General features: G+C 44.1%; 1 protein-coding gene across 7 annotated transcripts in view; it reads left to right on the forward strand.

The window, feature by feature from the left end:
• The window catches only part of PRKCQ (protein kinase C theta), a 146,345-nt gene that overhangs the window by 113,921 nt on the left and 11,744 nt on the right, over positions 1 to 20,680 (forward strand). For 6 of the 7 annotated variants that reach the window (XM_032258165.1, XM_032258161.1, XM_032258166.1 and 3 more), the window contains exons 14-16: positions 1,146 to 1,208; positions 5,094 to 5,232; positions 19,201 to 19,389. In XM_032258165.1, coding sequence (XP_032114056.1) covers positions 1,146 to 1,208; positions 5,094 to 5,232; positions 19,201 to 19,389 — 391 coding nt within the window. Of the gene's footprint in view, positions 1 to 1,145; positions 1,209 to 5,093; positions 5,233 to 6,155; positions 6,270 to 19,200; positions 19,390 to 20,680 lie in introns of those variants that run through there. The other variant, XM_032258167.1, reaches the window with a different exon arrangement.

Raw genomic sequence — 20,680 nt, forward strand, 5'->3', positions numbered from 1 at the left:
GGAATGGCTCTTTGTCACATCTAGTGGGTAGCACTCTGCTGAGCTCACTGCCTCTGGGAAGCCTCAGCAGTGCACCCAAAGGTAATTTTACTGGATTTTTGTAGCAGAGAAATAATCGGGCATTTTTCATGCTGAAAAGGATTCACTTAGTCCACTGTCATCTCCAGCCAGCTCGGACCAATGCTATCCAGCCTGTCCTAAATGCCTTCCAGGAAGGAGAAGTTTGCATTCTTCCACAAGATCCAGCAAACTTCCCTTCCAGGAAGCTCTCTCTCATGTCCAACCTAATCCCACCAGTGATCGCGTAAACTGATTCTCTTTAAGCTTCTCACCGTTGAAGATAAAGAGTAACTTATCATCTTGAATCTGCTAATATCCTTTTTTCCACCTCTGGGGCTGTAAGTGTTTCCCAGGCTAAAGGTTCTCAGTACAAAAATAAACCAGCCACTTCTATTTAAAATGGTGCATACAGGTCTATGGGTGCCAAGCAGAGTTTAAAATAGAGGGGAAAATTATTTGCCTATTATCTATACTATTTTTCTTTGGAGGGGGTGTCAGAGTCTCTATCACCCTGGCTGGAGTGCAGTGGTGTGATCTCAGCTCACTACAGTCTCCGCCTCCCAGGTTCAAGTGGTTATCAAGCCTCAGCCTCCCAAGTAGCTGGGACTACAGGCACCTGCCACCATGCCCTGCTAATTTTTGTATATATGGGGTTTCACCATGTTGGCCAGGCTGGTCTCGAACTCCTGACCTCAAGTGATCCACCTACCTGTGCCTCCCAAAGTGGTAGGATTACAGCCACTGTACCTGGCCTGTACTATTAATTTCTGTATGTTTTATTAGCAAAAACAAAAAGTTGACAATGTGAGCATTGTTGTTTAAAATATAAGAACAAGTACCAGATACAGGCAGGACTCACTTCAGAAGTCAGCTCTGTTTTATGCGGTTAGTGCTAAGTCTGGAGGTGTCTGAGCCTCCACTTTCTTATATGTAGACTGAATGGACAACATCTTCTTTGTTAGGATTAAAGATTTATGTGTGGACGCCATTTAGCCACACAAAGCATGTCATAAAAGGTCAGCCTGGGTTTGGGGATTTTGTTCTGTGACTACATTCACGTTGAGCCTTGGTTCTCTTTCCCCTAGGTTTTATGCTGCTGAAATAATTCTTGGTCTGCAGTTCCTTCATTCCAAAGGAATAGTCTACAGGTAAATTTTGCTTTGTGGGAAGAAATGCTGACATACTGGGTTTCCTGGCTCGGTTAATTGAATCATTGTACCGAGTGCTGCGAGACAGCCCATGTGATTTCCTGGGAGGAAGCTCCACACATAGGCTTCCTGCCCACAGTGATTACATGGATGGTGACTTACTCACAACCAAAGAAGACATGCTAGTCTCAAAAGCAGGAAAGTGCTGAGCTCATTGTGCCTCTTACACTGATTCTCACTTGAATGCCTTCTTTCTCCTCCTTCCCCCATTTTCACTGCCCTGCTTTCTCTTTGTTGCCTTGTCTTTTGCTTTCTCTTTTGTCCCCTTTGTACCTCTTGCTTTTGCTTGTCTTTGCTTTGGGCCACCTAGAAATGCTTACGGAATTGTCTCCTTTTGAGGCAGGAGAGCCCTTCTCTGAACACTGACATACGCTTGTGAAAACCCACGATTCCACACTTTGGAGAAGCGCACAGAACACCTGTGTCCACCTTCATGAATACAGAACTCTGCTATATGACATTATTTCACCTTCTTCTCTCCAAGCCCTTAGACTGAAGCTATTGTACCTCAGTCTCCTTACTTCTTTTCTCAAAATATAGTTTGCACTTATTTAACATACAAACCTTTACAAGCTTAGCTGTCAGGCTTCCAACTCACTGCAGATTAGAAGGAAAAATAGAAAAGAAAGGATCTAGTGAGGAGGGTGGCTGAGCTCCTGGAGACCAGATGATTAGTATTGAAGCTTTGGTGCTTACAGAGCGTGGAATTCACTTAGTGGGGAAGAACCTCTCCATTTTCTGAGGGTGCAGCCAAGCGGGGGTTGCCCTATTCAGAGTCACGGAACTAAAGGCTTAAGAAAGGTTTGGGAAGTCAGTCTTCTTAAGCAGCCTCTTTGAATATAATTTTTTGGTCTACAAAATCATAAGCAGCTGTTTTATAATTTTTTTTAATCTTCAGGAAATTGAGAAATACCAGAATATTATTTAAAAACCCTTATCAGAATTTTTTTTAAAAATTTTTATTTATATATGTAAGGCCTGCAATATATCTAAAATATTTCTGTACCTAGGCGCTGACTAACTTATGTGGGATGGATGGATGAGTGAACAGATGGTTGGATGGATGGATGGAGGATGGATGGGTGCAGATGGTTGGATGGGTGGACAAATGATGGATGAATGATGAATGGATAAACAGGTGTTTGGATATACAGATGGATAGATGGACAATGAATGAACAGATGGATGGATGGGTATGGGATGGATGGATGGATGGATGAGTGAATAGATGGATGGATGGGTACAGATGGTTGGATCGGTGGACAAATGGGTGAATGATGAATGGATAAATGGGTAATTGGATATACAGATGGGTGGATGGATGGATGGACAGTGGATGAACAGATGGGTGGATGGTTGTGGATGGATGGATGGATGATGGGTAAATGAACAGATAATTGGATGGGATAGATGTATGAATGGTGATGGATGGACAGATAAATAAATGAAAGGGGCTGGGTGTGGTGGCTCATGCCTGTAAATCCCAGCACTTTGGGAAGCCAAAGCAGGTGGATCACCTGAGGTTAGAAGTGGAGACCAGCCTGGCCAAAATGACAAAATCCAGTCTCTACTAAAAATACAAAAATTAGCTGGGTGTGGTGGCGCATGCCTGTAGTCCCAGCTACTCTGGAGGCTGAGGCAAGAGAATCGCTTGAACCCGGGAGGTGGCAATTGCAGTGACCTGAGATCACGCCACTGCATTTCAGCCTGGGCAACAGAGCAACAATCCATCTCAAAAAATTTAAAAAAATAAAATGGAAGGGAGGAATAAAAATTAGGAAGGGCCGGAGAAAGAGAGAGACAGAGATCTTAGACCAGAAGGGACCCCGTGAACCCTAAACTCACACACCTCAGTGCATTTTCTTTCCCTGTGTCACAATGCTTCTTCCTATCATGTCACCATGTAAATTACTGACACTCAGAACAAAAAAAGCAATAGATGTCCATAAGTAGCTTTACTATCACAACAAATTATACCCATTTTTGAGTCTTACCCTGCCCATGCATGGAAGTTATGTTCTTTAGGTCTTCTTATGCACCAACAAGAAAAAAGCCTGGGTTTATTTTTTGTGCTCATTAGGTTGCAGGAGACCCTTGAAAGTCAGCAGCAGAGAGTTAGAACTGAGGATGGGTCACCAGACAAGTATGTTGGCTTTAAGACTGGCCTGCTGCCTAATAAGAAATAAGTTGAATAGTAAGAAATTATTACTTATTATAAGCTGAATAGTAAGAAGTTATTCAATTGTGTGTAATTTGACTTATCTAAACTTTTACTTTGGCAACTGAATTAACAAAAGGATTCAATTCATTTCTTTCTTTTGACCTCATAGGATAATAATTTTCTAAATTTGTTCATCAAACTGTTGTATTAGTTTTGAAGGGCTGCCATAAGAAATTATCCCAAATTTGGTGGCTTAAAAAAATTGAAATTTATTCTATCCCATTCTGGAGGCCAGACATTTGGAAGCAAGATGTGGACAGGGCGTGCCCCCTCCAAGCCCCTGCTCTGCCAGCCTCTGGTGGCCGCAGCACCCAGTCTCCACCTCTGTCTTTCCATGGCCCTCTCTTGGCCCATCTGTCTTCTCTAAGAACACTTGATGGATTTAGGGCCCAGCTGGATAATCAAGGATAATCTCACCTTGAGAGCTTTAACTTAATTACATATGCAAAGACCCTTTGTCCAAATAAGGGCATATCCACAAAGTTCTGGGGGTTAGGACACGAACATACATGGACCTATCTTCCGGGGGCCACCATTCCACCCACTGCAGCTGGTATCACAGACCACGTGTGCTCTAGATGTGCAGGTCTTCGTCAAGCACGGGAGTGGGTACTAAATATATAGAAGTCTCAACTCCCAAAAACCTGATAAGCCACTTTCTGGGGTTTCTTTGGGGGAAAAAAAAAACTCCTGAAGGTTTTAGTTTACAATAAACTCAATATTAAGCATTATTGTGATGAAGCTATGAAAAAATATGGTGCAGGATCTTAGTTCACTGTGGCAAAAGGCAAGAGGATGGTGTAACCTGCAGCAATCAGATTCTCTCTCTGGAAGATGCTGGCTTCATTCTGAGCACCATGTTTCAAGAGGAAAACTGACAAATTCAAGTTATTTGGAAGGTGGAGGCCAGAATGTGTGCCCGTCTTCCAGTTTCCCCCAGAGGCCACATCTCCCTCAGCCGTGATACAAGGTAAAAGGGTCTGAAAACCACATCGTCAGGAGCGAAGTCCCTGAACTTGGTGAGGGAAGAGAAAACTCGATGTCATTTTTTTTCAAATATTCAGGGTGTCACACATGATAACAGTAGAAAGCCCCCTTGGACCAACAGGTGGCATCACAGGGAAGCAAAGTTTGGTTGTTTTTTAAAAAGTTATCAGGGCTGGGTGAGGTGGCTCATGCCTGTAATCCCAATTCTTGGGAGGCTAAGGCAAGTGGATCAAGAGGTCAGGATTTCAAAACCAGCCTGGCCAAGATGGTGAAACCCCGTCTCTACTTAAAAAAAAAAAAAAAAAACATATATATATATAAATTAGCTGGGCATGGTAGTGGGTTCCTGTAATCCCAGCTACTTGGGAGGCTGAGGTAGAGAATTGCTTGAACCCAGGAGGCAGAGGTTACAGTGAGCTGAGATCACTGCACTCCAGCCTGGCAACAGAGTGACAATTTGTCTCAAAAAAAAGTTATTAGTTACATTCCCCTAAAAATGGAATGGGATCTTTTAAGAGGTTACTGTTCTCCAAGGAAAGAAAAAATTGTTGGCATGAATTTTAAGTTAACCAAATTATATTTATTCATATGAGATTTGCTTTGCTTTTGTTTTCCAGGGACCTGAAGCTCGATAACATCCTGTTAGACAAAGATGGACACATCAAGATCGCGGATTTTGGAATGTGCAAGGAGAACATGCTAGGAGATGCCAAGACGAATACCTTCTGCGGGACACCCGACTACATCGCCCCGGAGGTAGGAACGCAGCGGCAGGCTGCTCCCACCTCGGCATGCCGCGGCCACACACCATTGCTTCTTCCGCCCCTGATCTCGGCTCACTGCAACCTCCACCTTCCAGGTTCAAAAGATTCTCATACCTCAGCCTCCTGAGTAGCCAGGAATACAGGTGTCTCCCACCATGTCCAACTAATTTTTTTGTATTTTTAGTAGAAATGGGGTTTCACCATGTCAGCCAGGTTGGTCTTGAACTCCTGACCTCAAGTGATCTGCTCACCTCAGCCTCCCAAAGTGCTGGGATTACAATGTGAGCCACTAAGCCCAGCCTGTAAGAGTTTTTCTTTTTTTTTTTTTTTTTTGAGATGGAGTCTCACTCTGTCACCAGGCTGGAGTGCTGCAGTGGTGCCATCTCCGCCTCCTGGGTTCAAACAATTCTTCTGCCTCAGCCTCCCAAGTAGCTGGGACTACAGGTGCAAGCCACCACGCCCAGCTAATTTTTGCATTTTTAGCAGAGACGGGGTTTCACCATGTTGGCCAGGATGGTCTCGATCTTTTGACCTCATGATCTGTGCACCACAGCCTATATATAGCCATGAGCCACCAAGCCCAGTCTTGGTGTTCTAAGAGTTCTTTATACATGGATGAGTTAATAGTCTTCAGCTGTTCTTACCACATTCTGATATCATACATGCTTCCCTGCACCACTAGACGGGAAGCTCCTTAAGAGCAAGTTCCTGTCGTTGCCAAAGGAGTTGTAGCCACCTGAGTCCTAGAACTATGTAGCTTTGCCCTGTGGTTGGGTGATATGTAATTTTAATTTAACCTGGGCATCTGTTCCATGAGGAATGCTGGCTTTTAGCTTACATGGCATTGTTGAACTCACAGAATGAGGCTCATTGACTAAGTAACTTTCTGATCATAGAAATCTATGTTTCATTCAGGTTAGCACAGATACAGGTATTGATGCCATAAACCATTTTTCATTTGAAGTGAAGCCAAAGCTCATCAAAGCACGAGTGAAAGGGACCTGAGAGGAGAGACTCAACTCAATTACTGAATTCCCCTTCATCGTAATTTTGAGATATGCCCACATGCGCTCTGCTCAGAGCACCCTCACTGCCATCACTGGCAATGGTCTCCTTTGTCACTCCCTGAACCCCACCTGAGCCACCTCAACTTCTTTCCTCTTCACCTCACAGCACCTTGGGGTGACTGCCTTACTCTGATGCACTTCTGTCTATGGATGTTGGCTGCCGGGCCTTTTCCACAGCGAACCTTCCTTCCCGATTTCCGTCTGCTTCTTGCAGAATCCGGCCTCCACAACTTGCTTCTCTCCCTCTGGTCTCTCACATGTGCTTATCTCCACGTGATTCAGTGCTTGGGCCGCTTCTCTTCTTACTTCACATCCTCCACGGGTGACTGTGGTTTTCGCTCTGAAGTGAATGCGGCCCCCTGCACTTCTTCCTGCCCCAGACCATTCATCCATTTTCCTGCTTGAGACCTCCAAGTAAATGCATGAGTCCTTCAAAGACAGCAGGTCCAAAACTCACTCTGTTGAACTTGCTTCCTAATTCCCTCTTTCCTTCTTTTTCTTCCTTGGTGAACTATGTGTCATCCATTCAGTCTTCTAGAGAGAAAACTAGGAATTAGCCAAATTTCCACCTTCTTTCTTATCCCTCAAATCCACCCAAACACCAAGACCTTCTAAAATTGGACCTCTCATGTCCATTCACTCCTTTAAACTTGTGACTGAATTCAGACTCCCTTGATTCCTTCTTCAAGGTCAAACAAGTCCCCTTCATTCAGCTCCTCCCAGCTCTCCAGGTCCTCCCCACCCTTACTGCTGTTACCCTTGTGAAGAACATGAGCATCTCTTGCCTGGCTCCTGGTGACACCCTTCCATCTGGATTTCCCCCTTATCATCCATCACCAGGGTGTGCTCTTTATATATCTTCATGCTTTTTGATCAGTTAGAAAAGCATCCCCAAGATCTGTCTATTTAAATATGAATCACATTCATTGTCACCAACTAAAATAGTCTGTGTGTTATCAAATGTGCCTAAACTAACAATACATAATTTATAAAAACAACATTAAATTCTATTTATTAATAACAACATAGTATTCTACATAAAAATAATGAGATTAAATAACTTTTTTAAAATCTTGTTTTCGCACTTTAGGACTCTAGGATAGAAAGGTCTGATTTACTTATTTCCATTCTGGTTTTGATGGCTGTCATAGCTGGAAAAGATACTTCCCAAAGATGTAATATAAACAGACTTTACGACATGCACTAACGCAAGGCATGTCACTGACAATAGCACATTTAAGTCCATAATTAAAAGCAGTGTTTTTGTTATATTTCATTTTTTAACCGATCTTCTGTTGGCTGACGGAGCTTGCCCTGGGAGAAATAAAAACATCAGCATTGCCATTTTCTTATGTTCTTCTTAAGAAAGCATTATTTTAGTGCAGTTTTATCTTCATCCAAACGTTATGTTTGCATTGCTATTGCAGTGTTACCTTCAGCCCAAGCCTCTTTGCAGATTAAGACCTTGTCATTTTGTAAAAAATTACAGCACTCAGGCAAGCGCAATGGCTCATACCTGTAATCCCAGCACTTTGAGAGGCTGAGGTGGGCGGATCACTTGAGCCCAGGAGTTCAAGATCAGCTTGGACAAGATGGCAAAACCCTGTCTCTACTAAATATACAAAAAATAGTCAGGCGTGGTGGTAGACACCTGTAATCCCAGCACTTTGGGAGGCTGAAGCAGGTGGATCACTGAGGTCAGGAGTTCGAGACCAGCCTGGCCAACATGGTGAAACCTTGTCTCTACTAAAAATACAAAAATTAGCTGGGTGTGGTGGTGGGTACCTGTAGTCCCAGCTATATGGGAGACTGAGGCATGAGAATTGTTTGAACCCATAAGGCGGAGGTTGCACCACTGTGCTCCAGCCTGGGTGACAGAGCAAGACCCTTTCTCTCAAAAAAAAAAAAAAAAAAAATTAAACAGAACCCAAAATGATAGCACAACTTACGATGCATGGAAAATAAGTGGATAAGCCGAGTCTCCGCTAAGCTCCTTCTGAGATGCAGCTTCCCTCCTCCCCCAGGAGTCTTCACTTCTTGTTTAAGTTTCTCAGTGTGTCACTCTGGATGGTAAGTAGTCATGAAGCCTCAATTCTTCCTCATTTTAGAATTTTTTAATGGCTGTATTACAAATGCAAATTCGGGTTTTCTTGTCACGTCTGGGATGATCGAGGCCACCCCTGGGTCGATGCACCCCCAGACGCCTCTGCTCAGCCAGGTCTCCACATTCTCCTCTGTGCTGTGCAGATTTGCCCCGGCCCAGCATCAATATCCTCAAGGAGTCCCCATTCCCAGCTGGGTGTCAGTCGCGGTCCTGAATGTAGGTCCCTAAGAACATGTGCTGCCACGTTAAAGTGCTACCTGCCTGGCCAGGCCACACTGTTCCTGCCACTGCACATCCTTGGTATACGGTCCTCCCCAGACCACAGTCATCTTCTCCCTACAGTTGCCACTGGCTTTAGGGATAGCCAGCTGTTCCCTTTCCTGTGCAACCACAGAACCTCTGCATCCACCTGACCAATCCACTGAGCTTCTCCCCATCAGGGGCCACAGCTCATCTACCCATCAACAGCAGCAACCATCAGCTGTTTTCCAAATAAACGACCACACTAAGTCAAACACCCTAAAAGTTCATCTCTAAACGAGTCCTGGATTCCCCACCTCTGGGTGTCTGTTAAATAACCCTCCCTGGCTTTCCCCTTCTCTGTCTGGAAAGATCCTGCCCCTGGTCTGAGGTTTCCATCCCACCATCCACTCAGTGACATTTTCCCTCATCTCACTCATTTCCTCATTGCCCCTTTTTCCCTCAAAATCCAAACAAAACTGGAGCTGTGTTCTCCTGCCTCTGCACCTTAGGGAAATGTCCACCTCTCTTGTGTGGTTCAAAGTTGATGCTGCCCTGCGTGGTCTTTATGCGTGTTCCATTGCTGTCTGTCCTATGAACATGTCTGTAAGCACCTTCAAGGAGGGGACTCTGTGGCTGGGGAAAAGCCGACTAAGTGAGGCAAAAAATTAAAACCCAGGAACACAGAACAGCTGGGATAGAGGCCATAGAGTCTATCTGGCAGGCACTGATAGTTTCTGTCAGGAGAACTCAAATCTCAGAAGTGCATGCATTTCAGAGCAGTGTCAGGAGCCACACAGGAAAAACAGACCTGTGCTCCCATGACTGGGGACCATCTCACTAGGCCACTCCTCCTGAGACCTAAAAGCGCCTTTCAAAAGCCCCACGGCCTCCCCTCCCCCCGCCGTCTTCCTATAATTGGGGAAAAGAGAGGCTGATGTCTCTTTGGAGGTCCAAACTCATTTTGACAAAGAATAGGAAGGCAGTTAAACAGGGAAACATTGTACTTACTTTCTTTTCTTTTTTTTTTTTTTTTTTTTCGAGATGGAGTCTTGCTCTATTGCCAGGCCAGAATACAGTGGTGCAATCTCAGTTCACTGCAACCTCCGCCTCCCAGGTTCAAGCAATTCTTCTGCCTCAGCCTTTCAAGTAGCTGGGTCTACAAGTGCACACCACCGCACCCAGCTAATTTTTGTAATTTTAGTAGAGAAAGGGTTTCACCACATTGGCCAGGATAGTCTTGATCTCTTGACCTTGACCCGCCCCCCTCAGCTTCCCAAAGTGCTGGGATTACAGGTGTGAGCCACCGCACCTAGCTGTAAACGTCATACTTTCTACAGCACCCTGGACACTCAGTAAATCCAGATGGGATTGCAATGCATGGAAGCAGCTCCCTGGAGAAAGTCAGAGTTCCCTGGAAACCAAACTGGTATTGGCCCCAGAAGGTCACTGAGTTCTGGGGCAGCACTTGCCCAATTGCACATCACGGTGGCAGAGCCTCGCCAGTCCAGACCCAACTTCCCAGCCCCTGAGGCTGAAGGAGCACAGATGTGGCTCGCTCTGGCATCGTACAGTGAAACTATTTATCTCTTGCTGCTTTCTCAGGTTTCATTGTGCATTTTGAGCTGTGCCTCTGATTCTTTGGGTCAAAGCGAGGAAGGAAGAAGAGGAGGCCATAGTGAGGCAAGGTCCCGGCGCTGAGAGAGAAACGGGCCACGCTTGCTGGTGTTTCTCCACCACAGTTTCTTTAAAAAGAAAGCATGGACGGGGCGCTGTGGCTCACACCTGTAATCCCAGCACTGTGGGAGGCCAAGCGGAAGGATCACCTGAGGCCGGGAGTTTGAGACCAGCCTGGCCAACATGGTGAAACCAGCTAAAAATACAAAAATTAGCTGGGTGTGGTGGTGCACGCCTGTTAATCCCAGCTCCTCAGGAGACTGAAGTAGGAGAATCACTTGAACCCAGGAGATAGAGGTTGCAGTGAGCTGGAATCATGCCACTGCACTCCAGTGTGGGCCACAGAGTGAGACTCTGTCTCAAAAAAAAAAAAAAAAATTGAGCATGGTGTGAGCATGTCAGCTTGAGGTTTAAAATCAAGAGGCAGTCTGGATTGCAGCTCCCAGCAAGCGTGTGAAGGGTGAGTGGCTGCTGCACTTCCAGACAGATTTTTATTGCCCACAGACCAGCAGATTTCCACGTAGTGGAGTGCCATGGGTCTCTAGAGGGCTGTTTTAGCCTTTGAACTCTCCACACAAAAACTCACACGGGTCCAGGTGCCATTTCAGCTGGTGACTGGCGCGCCTGGGAGACAGAGTTGCCCGTTCAACTGAAGAAAAGGGAACTGAAATGGAGCCAGGGCAGGAGATTCCCCAGTGAAAAAGCGCCACAAGCCCCTAGCGCAGTCCAGGCACCATTTCAACTGGTGACTGGAATGCCTGAGCAACAGAGTCGCCTGTTCAATTGAAGACAAAGGGGTCTGAGGCAGGGAGCCAGGTGATCAGGCACGGCCAGTCCCACCCCCACAAAGACTAGCAATCTGAAACGCTCTGGACTGAGTTTCACAGCAAGCACAGCTGAACCCGGGATGGTCCAGCTCTGTCAGGGAGGGGCATCCACCATTACCAAGGCAGTCCGGCATTGCCTAGGTGGTCTGCCATTACTGACGCAGCCCACGGTTACAGAGAGAGTCCACCGTTACAGAGGCGGGCCGCCATTGCCGAGGCAATTCTAACTCTACGCCTATAAACATGACTGCAGGGAAGTTCACATGGTGCTGGGTGGAGCCCACAGCAGCTCAGCAAAGCCTCTGCTGGCAGACTGTGACTAGGCTGCCTCCTCACTGGGCAGGGCATCCCAATATTAGATCAACAAGACAGAAAATTAACAAGGCTATCCAGAACTTGAACTCTGACCTGGATCAAGCAAATCTATAGACATTTACAGAACTATTTACAGAACTCTCCACCTCAAATCCATAGAATATACATTCTTCTCAGCACCACATCACACCTACTCTAAAACTGACCACATAATTGGAAGTAAATCACTCCTCAGCAAATGCAAAAGAACAGAAATCGTAACAGTCTCTCAGATCACAGTGCAATCAAGTTAGAACTCAGAATTCAGAAACTAACTCAGAACCACACAGCTTCATAGAAACTGAACAACTGGCTCTTGAATGTTGACTGGATAAACAATGAAATGAAGGCAGAAATAAAGATGTTCTTTGAAACCAACAAGAACAAAGACACAACATACCAGAATCTCTGGGACAAATTAAAAGCAGTGTCTAGAGGGAAATTTATAGCAATAAATGCCCACATGAGAAGCAAGAAGAGATCTAAAATTGACACCCTATCACCAAAATTGAAAGAGCTAGAGGAGCGAGATCAAAAAAACTCAAAACCTAGCAGAATACAAGAAATAACTAAGATCAGAGCAGAACTGAAGGAGATAGAGACACAAAAAAACCCTTCAAAAAAATCAATAAATCCAGGAGCTGGTTTTTAGAAAAGATCAACAACATAGACCACTAAATCAGATTAATAGAAAAAATAATCAAATAGATGCAATAAAAAAATGATCAAGGGGATATCACCACAGATTCCACAGAAATACCACCATCAGAGATTACTACAAACAACTCTATGCACATAAACCAGTAAACCTGGAAGAAATGGATAAATTTCTGGGCACTTGCACCCTCCCAAGCCTAAACCAGGAAGAAGTCAAAACCCTGAATAGACCAATAACAGGGGCTGAAGTTGAGGTAGCAATTAATAGCCTACCAACCAAAAAAAGCCCAGGTCTAGATGGGTTCACAGCCAAATTCTACCAGACATACAAAGAGGAGCTGGTACCACTCCTTCTGAATCCAAAAAGAGGGAATCCTTCCCAAATCCTTTTATGAGACAAACATCATCCTGATACCAAAACCTGGCAGAGACTCAACAAGAAAAGAAAACTTCAGGCCAATATCCATGATGAACATCGATGCAAAAATCTTCAATAAAATACTGGCAAACAGATTGCAACAGCACATCAAAAAGCTTATCCATCACGATCAAGCAGGCTTCATCCCAGAGATGCAAGGCTGGTTCAACATAAGCAAGTCTGTAAACATAACCCACCACATAAACAGAACCAAAGACAGAAACCACATGATTATCTCAGTAGATGCAGAGAAGACCTTTGACAAAATTCAACAGCCCTTTATGCTGAAAACTCTGAATAAATTAGGTATTGATGGAATGTATCTCAAAATAATAAAAGCTATTTATGACAAACCAACAGCCAATACCATACTGAGTGGGCAAAAACTGGAAGCATTCCCTTTGAAATCTGGCACTAGACAAGGATGCCCCCTCTCACCACTCCTATTCAATGTAGTATTGGAAGCTCTAGCCAGAGCAATCAGGCAAAAAAAAAGAAATAAAGAGTATTCAATTAGGAAAGGAGGAAGTCAAATTGTCTCTATTTACAGAAGACATGATTGTATATTTAGAAGACCCCATTGTCTCAGCCCAAAATCTCCTGAAACTGATAAGCAACTTCAGCAAAGTCTCGGCATACAAAATCAATGTGCAAAAATCACAAGCATTCCTACACACTAATAACAGACTTAAAGAGAGCCAAATCAAGAACAAACTGCCATTCACAATTGCTACAAAGAGAATAAAGTACCTAGGAATACAACTAACAAGGAACGTAAAGGACCTCTTCAAGGAGAACTACAAGCCACTGCTCAACAAAATAAGAGAGGACACAAACAGATGGAAAAACATTCCATGCTCATGGTTAGGAAGAATCAATATCATGAAAATAGCCATACTGCCCAAAGTAATTTACAGATTCAACACTATCCCATCAAGCTACCGACCTTCTTCACAGAACTGGAAAAAAACCACCTTTAACTCCATATGGAACCAAAAGAGAGCCCGCATAGCCAAGTCAATTCTAAGCAAAAAGAACAAAGCTGGAGGCATCACACTACCTGGCTTCAAACTATACTACAAGGCTACAGTAATCAAAACAGCATGGTACTGGTACCAAAACAGAGATATTGACCAATGGAACAGAACAGAGGCCTTGGAGGCAATGCCACACATCTACAACCATCTGATCTTTGACAAACATCACAAAAACAAGCAATGGGGAAAGGATTCCCTGTTTAATAAACAGTGTTGGGAAAACTGGCTAGCCATGTGCAGAAAGCAAAAACTGGACCCTTTCCTGATACCTTACACTAAAATTAACTCCAGATGGATTAAAGACTTAAGACCTAACACCACAAAAACCCTAGAAGAAAACCTAGTCAAAATCATTCAGGACATAGGTATAGGCAAGGACTTCATGATTAAAACACCAAAAGCATTGATAACAAAAGCCAAAATCGACAAATGGGACCTAAAACAATCATTAGAGTGAATCAGCAACCAAGAGAATGGGAAAAAATTTTTGCAATCTACCCATCTGACAAGGGGCTAATATCCAGAATCTACAAAGAACTAAAACAGATTTACAAGAAAAAAACAAGCCCATTCAAAATCTGGCAAAGGATATGAACAGACACTTTACAAAAGAAGACATATATGAGGCCAACAAACATATGAAAAAATGCTCATCATCGCTGGTCATGAGAGAAATGCAAATCAAAACCACATTGAGATACCATCTCACGCCAGTTAGAATGGCGATCATTAAAAAATCTGGAGACAACAGATGCTGGAGAGGATGTGGAGAAACAGGAACACTTTTACATTGTTGGTGGGAGTGTAAATTAGTTCAACCACTGTGGAAGACAGTGTGGCGCTTCCTCAAGGACCTAGAAATAGAAATTCCATTTGACCCAGCAATCCCATTACTAGGTATATATCCAAAGGATTATAAATTGTTCTATTATAAGGATGCATGCACATGAATGTTCATTGTGGCACTGTTTACAATAGCAAAGACTTGGAACCAACCCAAATGCCCATCGATGGGCATTTGGACAGGGAAAATGTGGCACATATACACCATGGAATACTATGCAGCCATAAAAAACAATGAGTTTGTGTCCTTTGTAGGGACATGGATGAACCTGGAAACCATCATTCTCAGCAAACTGACACAAGAACAGAAAAACACCGCGTGTTCTCACTCATAGGCGGGTGTTGAACAATGAGAACACATGGACACAGGGAGGGGAGCATCACACACTGGGGTCTGTGGTGGGAGAACTAGGGGAGGGACAGCAGGAGGTGGGGAGGCTGGGGAGGGATAACATGGGAAGAAATGCCAGATATAGGAGATGGGGAGGAAGGCAGCACACCACATTGCCACGTATATACCTCTGCAACAATCTTGCATGTTCTTCACATGTACCCCAAAACCCAAAATGCAATAATATATAAGAAAAAAAAAAGAGGCACATTATGATATGGAAGGAAAATCACGTAGTAAAATCCTAAAAGACCAGAATTCAGAACATTGCTCTCAGCTCACTAACTAGGAGACTTTTAAATAAGACCTTTTGCCTTTCTAAGCCCAATCATCACCTGCTATAGGAGAGAGAGAACTGTGCGTGCCTAGTTCAGGTGGATTCTTATCAATAAGACAAAATGTTTGTTGAATACCTAACACGTGTCAGTGTTCCTGAAGCAGACATTCTGTTGTGAGTTTGCATTTTGCTGCTTCCTCCTAAAGTAAAACTGAAATTTTTTACTAACATTGCCAAGCTTAGAAGGCTTAATTTGCACACAGCTGTCTCCTGTCCTTCCAAATTTTCTTTTTGTTTGTCCTGCCAAAATGAAGTTGTTTACAAAGCTGGGTGGCTCAGGCCTTTCTTGTTGCTTTGGCACCGCCTTGTGGCACATCTCAGAAATTGCATCTATCCCTGGCCCAACAAATTGAGGAAAGGTTGTGTTGGGTGCATCTTAAATTTCCTTATCATTCTCACTAGGTATACTTTTAGATGATTCCTCAAGGCAAAGCCTATTTTTTCTAAATTCTAACGTAAACGTTAGTATGTAAATATTGAGGTAAGAGTAGTGGGTAGCATTTTTACATTGGAAATTAGTAACAGATAGCAAAATTCTGTTTGCAACTTGATCTTCGTTTTCAGAAATGGGGACAAGCTCATCATCGGAACAGATATGTATCATAGTATTTATAGTCGTCCCATAAGACAAATCACCTTGACTTTGCTACTTTTCATTGGATTCTCACAAGAAGCTTGTAAAAAGCTGGCCAGATATGATTCCCGTTTTTCACAAGGAGGTTGAGGAGGGCTAAAAGATCCTCCCAAAACTGTGCAATAAGGGATTAAGCCAAAAGTAGAGCCTGTGACATTTTATATGGCCAGAAAACCTGTTGTGCTGCTGTTGACATTATTCTTTTGTTTGTTTAGCAAGCCTATGTCAGAGATGCCTCATGGCACCCCTGGGCCTCACTCATGCCGATCCGTCCCCCAGGAGTGGGCCCAGGTGGCCAAGGGTCAGGGAGGGGTTGCCATGCACATCAGTCTGCTCCATCTGAAAAAGCTCACCAACATCAAAACATGGGGCTTTCCTAGAAAATACTGGAATCTCTAGAATTCTTTTCTGAGACAGAGTCTTGCTCTGTCACTCAGGCTGGAGCACAGAGGTGCAGTCTCTGCTCAGTACAGCTTCCACCTCCCAGATTCAAGGGATTCTCCTGCCTCATCCTCTCAAGTAGCTGGGATTAGAGGCATGCGCCAACACACCCAGCTAATTTCTGTGCTTTTAGTAGAGACAGGGTTTCGCCGCATTGGCCAGGCTGGTCTCAAACTCCTGACCTCAGGTGATCTGCCCACCTCGGCCTCCCAAAGTGCTGGGAGGCTGACTGGAATTGTAGTGTCATTTTCTTTCCCAAGGCCATCAGTGCTACAATTCTGCCACTCATTCCAAACGCCCATTAAAGAAGGAAGAGAAAATTCCATCTTATATGAGTAGTGCCAATAACAAAATAACTTTTGTGAGTGTGTATTTATATGTGTGTGTTCACAGATATACCTAGCTAAGCCTGAACACCTCGCAGGATAGAACAGATGTTCATCCCCAAGAGCCTCCGACTGTCTTGCTTTTAAGTTTAGTGCCTCAGTCCTGTTATTCCTTCTCCATTTTGTTTTGGGTAATAAACAACTTGCCTGCAACTCGTCCTTGGAGCAGCAGTCATGAACTGACGATTTTTTTTCCCCCTCTTTTCCATTAAAAAATTTTTATGTGCCACTGCTATGTCCTAGGGTTTTGTTTTTAATTATGGGGAAATACACATAACATGAAATTCACCATCTGAACTATTTTTGTGTATAGTTCAGTAATGCTAAATGTAGGGCCGGGCACTTTGGGAGGCTGAAGTGGGTGGATCACTTGAGGTCAGGAGTTTGAGACCATCCTGACCAACATGGTGAAATCCTGTCTCTACTAAAAATACAAAAATTAGTTGGGCATGGTGGCATACTCCTGTAATCCCAGCTACCCAGGAGGCTGAGGCAAGAGAATCGCTTGAACCCAGGAAGTAGAAGTTGCAATGAGCTGAGACTATGCCACTGCACTCCAGCCTAGGTGACAGAGTGAGATTCCATTTCAAAGATAAATAAATAATTAAGTGTATTGTATAGTTTTACAACAAATCTCCAGAAGTTTTTCATCTCAGAAAACCAAAATTCTATCCACATTCAACACTGACTCCCCATTCCCCATTCCCCGTCCCCCAGCACCATTCCACTTCCTGTCTCCAGAATTTAACTATTAGGTTGCTGCAAAAGTAATTGAAGTTTTTGTCACTGAAAATAAAGGCAAAACCTGCAATTAATACTTTAGGTACCATATATAAGTAGAATCACTCAATATTTGTCTTTCCCTGCCTGGCTTATTTCACTTAGCATAATGTTATCAAGGTTCACTCACATAGCATGTGACAGGTTTCTCTTACCTTTAAGGCTGAATAATAATCCACTGTGTGGATATACCACAATTTTTTCAATGCCTTCCCAACCCCTCCTCCCCACCCTCTGCCCAGCCCCTGGCAGCCGCCACTCTGACCTTCCACGAGTTCAGCGTGTGTAGATTTCACATATAAGTGAGACTTTGCAGTATTTGTTTCTCTGCGCCTGGCTTGCTTCACTCAACCTGTTTTCCAGGTTCATCCATGTTGTTGCAAATGGAGAATTTCTCCTTTTTCAGGGCTGATACCCCACTGTGTATATATAGCACAATTTCTTTATCCACTGGTGGACGCTTAGATTCCATATCTTGGCTATTGTGAATGATGCTGCAATGAGCAAGTGAGTCCAGCTGTCTCAACAAACTGACTGTGTTTCTGTTTGTTATATACCCACCAGCACATTTTCCTCATTTCCTCATCCATGGATGGGTCCTACCATATGCCATCTCAGAGAAGGTCAGGCACTGAGCAGAGTGGCACGTGCCCTCTACCTTCCAACATTCAAAAAGGAATTCATTGAAAGATCAACATACAAAGCTTTTTTGCTAGAAGAGTGGGTTGGTGAAAGGATAGGAATCTTTCAAAATGTTAGGGCAGCTTCCAGACTTTGAATCTTCCTCCCTAGCAGATAGACTCAGATCCTGCAACTAGCTGTAGGTAGTTCTTAGAGATCTCTGATTTCTAGATTTGAGCACTTTGGGGTGTTTTTGTTTTTGAGATGGAGGTTCTCTCTTGTTGCCCAGGCTGGAGGGCAGTGGTGCGATCTTAGCTCACTGCAATTTTCACCTCCCAGGTTCAAGTGATTGATTCTCTTGCCTCAGCCTCAAAAGTAGCTGGAATTATAAGCACCTGCCACCACACCTGGCTAATTTTTGTATTTTTAGTAGAGATGGGGTTTCACCATGCTGGCCGGGCTGGTCTTGAACTCCTGACCTCAGGTTATCCACCCACCTCAGCCTCCCAAAGTGCTGGGATTACGGGCTTGAGCCACCACACCTGGCCTAGATTTGAGCTCTTTATTTTAGGCTCTCTTTCCTGGCACAGGACACAATTTGAGTCTGCATATCAGTGATTACAGTTGTGCCTCCTGAACCGAACAGCCGTAGATAGTGAGGCTTTAAGGAAGGGAATTGTCCAGATGGCCTACTTTGGATGCTTTATTACTACAGAGAGTTTCTGCAAAGACTCAGGACAGTACAAGTCAGCAAAGCATGTGGGCTTGGTTTCAAGGCTCACACCAGAGCTTCTGGAGAACTCAGACATATGCCACCTTTCATAGGTCCGATATCTGCCACCTGAGTTCTCATGTCACTGATGGGAAAATAAAAACTAATGACACAGTTTCATTGTTTCTTTAAAACCAGAGGAAAAATACAAATGGAAACTGAAAAGAGCTTACTCAGACTCAAACATTTCAGCCTTGTTTGGACATCGCTATCCAGTCATCGGCTTCTCAGGAGAGAGTTTTTGGGGTGATTTTGGGGCAACCTCACACATCTTTCCCCTTGACCATTTACTGCGTGGCTTGAGACGCTCAGGAAGAGTTGTCACTCCTCAGCCTCATTCCTACTAATTCTGTGTCTGCCTTTTGGTTGTGCAGATCTTGCTGGGTCAGAAATACAACCACTCTGTGGACTGGTGGTCCTTCGGGGTTCTCCTTTATGAGATGCTGATCGGTCAGTCACCTTTCCACGGGCAGGATGAGGAGGAGCTCTTCCACTCTATCCGCATGGACAATCCCTTTTACCCACGGTGGCTGGAGAAGGAGGCAAAGGACCTGCTGGTGAAGGTAAGAAGCGAAGCCAAGAGCATCTTCATAAGAAGAGTTTTAGGTCTTCTGGTCAGCTTTCTGTTCATCTTAGATTCCAACTTGCACATGGCAAACAATGATTATATTGAACTGGGTTTAAATGGGATACACACCATCTGTGTTTTAATAGAGGCATCAATCTTATGAGCATTAAATATCAAAAGGAGTGTAAGATAAACCCTCGTGCATCTGTTATAAAACAGATGCCTGGGAACCAGTTCATTACCTTTGAATACCCTCATCTGGAGATGTAGTTGGTCTTCAAGCACAGTGTGTGGCTTTAAACTCTAGCTACCTGGGAGGTTGAGGCAGGAGGATTGTTTGAAGTTAGGAGTTTGAGGTCAGTCTGGGCAATGTAGTGAGAACCTTGTCTCCAAAACAATAAGAAAAAAAGGGAATTTATGTTATATAGAGGTGGGTTTTTTTTAACTCAATCTCTTGTTTCCCCTAGTTTGTTATTAGTAATATTCAATTCAGTTCATCCTCCCCTACCTCTGGTTGAAAATGTGTGCAGGATGTGTGACTTTTCAGCCTGCTCTTAGATAAAAGACAACCTATTGTCTGAAACACTGTCTCAGTGGAAAAATTAAAACCATCCAGTCCAAGGTATTATTCATCACATTTTTTTGTTTTGAGACAGAATCTCACTGTGTCACCCCAGCTGCAGTGCAGCGGCACAATCTGAGCTCACTGCAACCTCCGCTTCCCAGGTTAAAGTGATTCTCCTGCCTTGGTCTCCAAAGTAGCTGGGATTACAGGTGCACCATCACACCCAACTAAATTTTTGTTTTTTTGGTAGAGACAGGGTTTCACCATGTTGGCCAGGCTGGTCTCGAACTCCTGACCTCAGGTGATGCACCTACCTCAGGTCACACCTATAACCCTAGCACTTTGAAAGGCCAAGGTGGGAGGATTGCTTGAGCAACCTGAAATTCAAGACCAGCCTGGGCAACATGGTGAGACCCCATCTCTACAAAAAATATAAAATTAGCCAGCTGTGGTGGCTAACGTCTACAGTCTCAGCTACTCAGGCAGCTGAGGTTGGAGGATCGCTTGAGCCCACAAGGTAGAGGTTGCAATGAGCCATGATCACACCACTGCACTCCGGCATGGATGACAGAGCAAGACTCTGTTTCCCTACCCCCCCCACCACCACCAATAAAAAAAGAGTCTAGCAAATCTGAAAGAAGTGGACCAAGAATGCAGGTGCTTTGGAAGAAAGATTGTTTTGATTTCTGGCATCTCATATGTCAGCTGGTTACAAACTACT

The sequence above is a fragment of the Sapajus apella genome, unplaced genomic scaffold (genome assembly GCF_009761245.1).
Source record: "Sapajus apella isolate SASKATOON/1434 unplaced genomic scaffold, GSC_monkey_1.0 scaffold100, whole genome shotgun sequence".
NCBI lineage: Eukaryota > Metazoa > Chordata > Mammalia > Primates > Cebidae > Sapajus > Sapajus apella.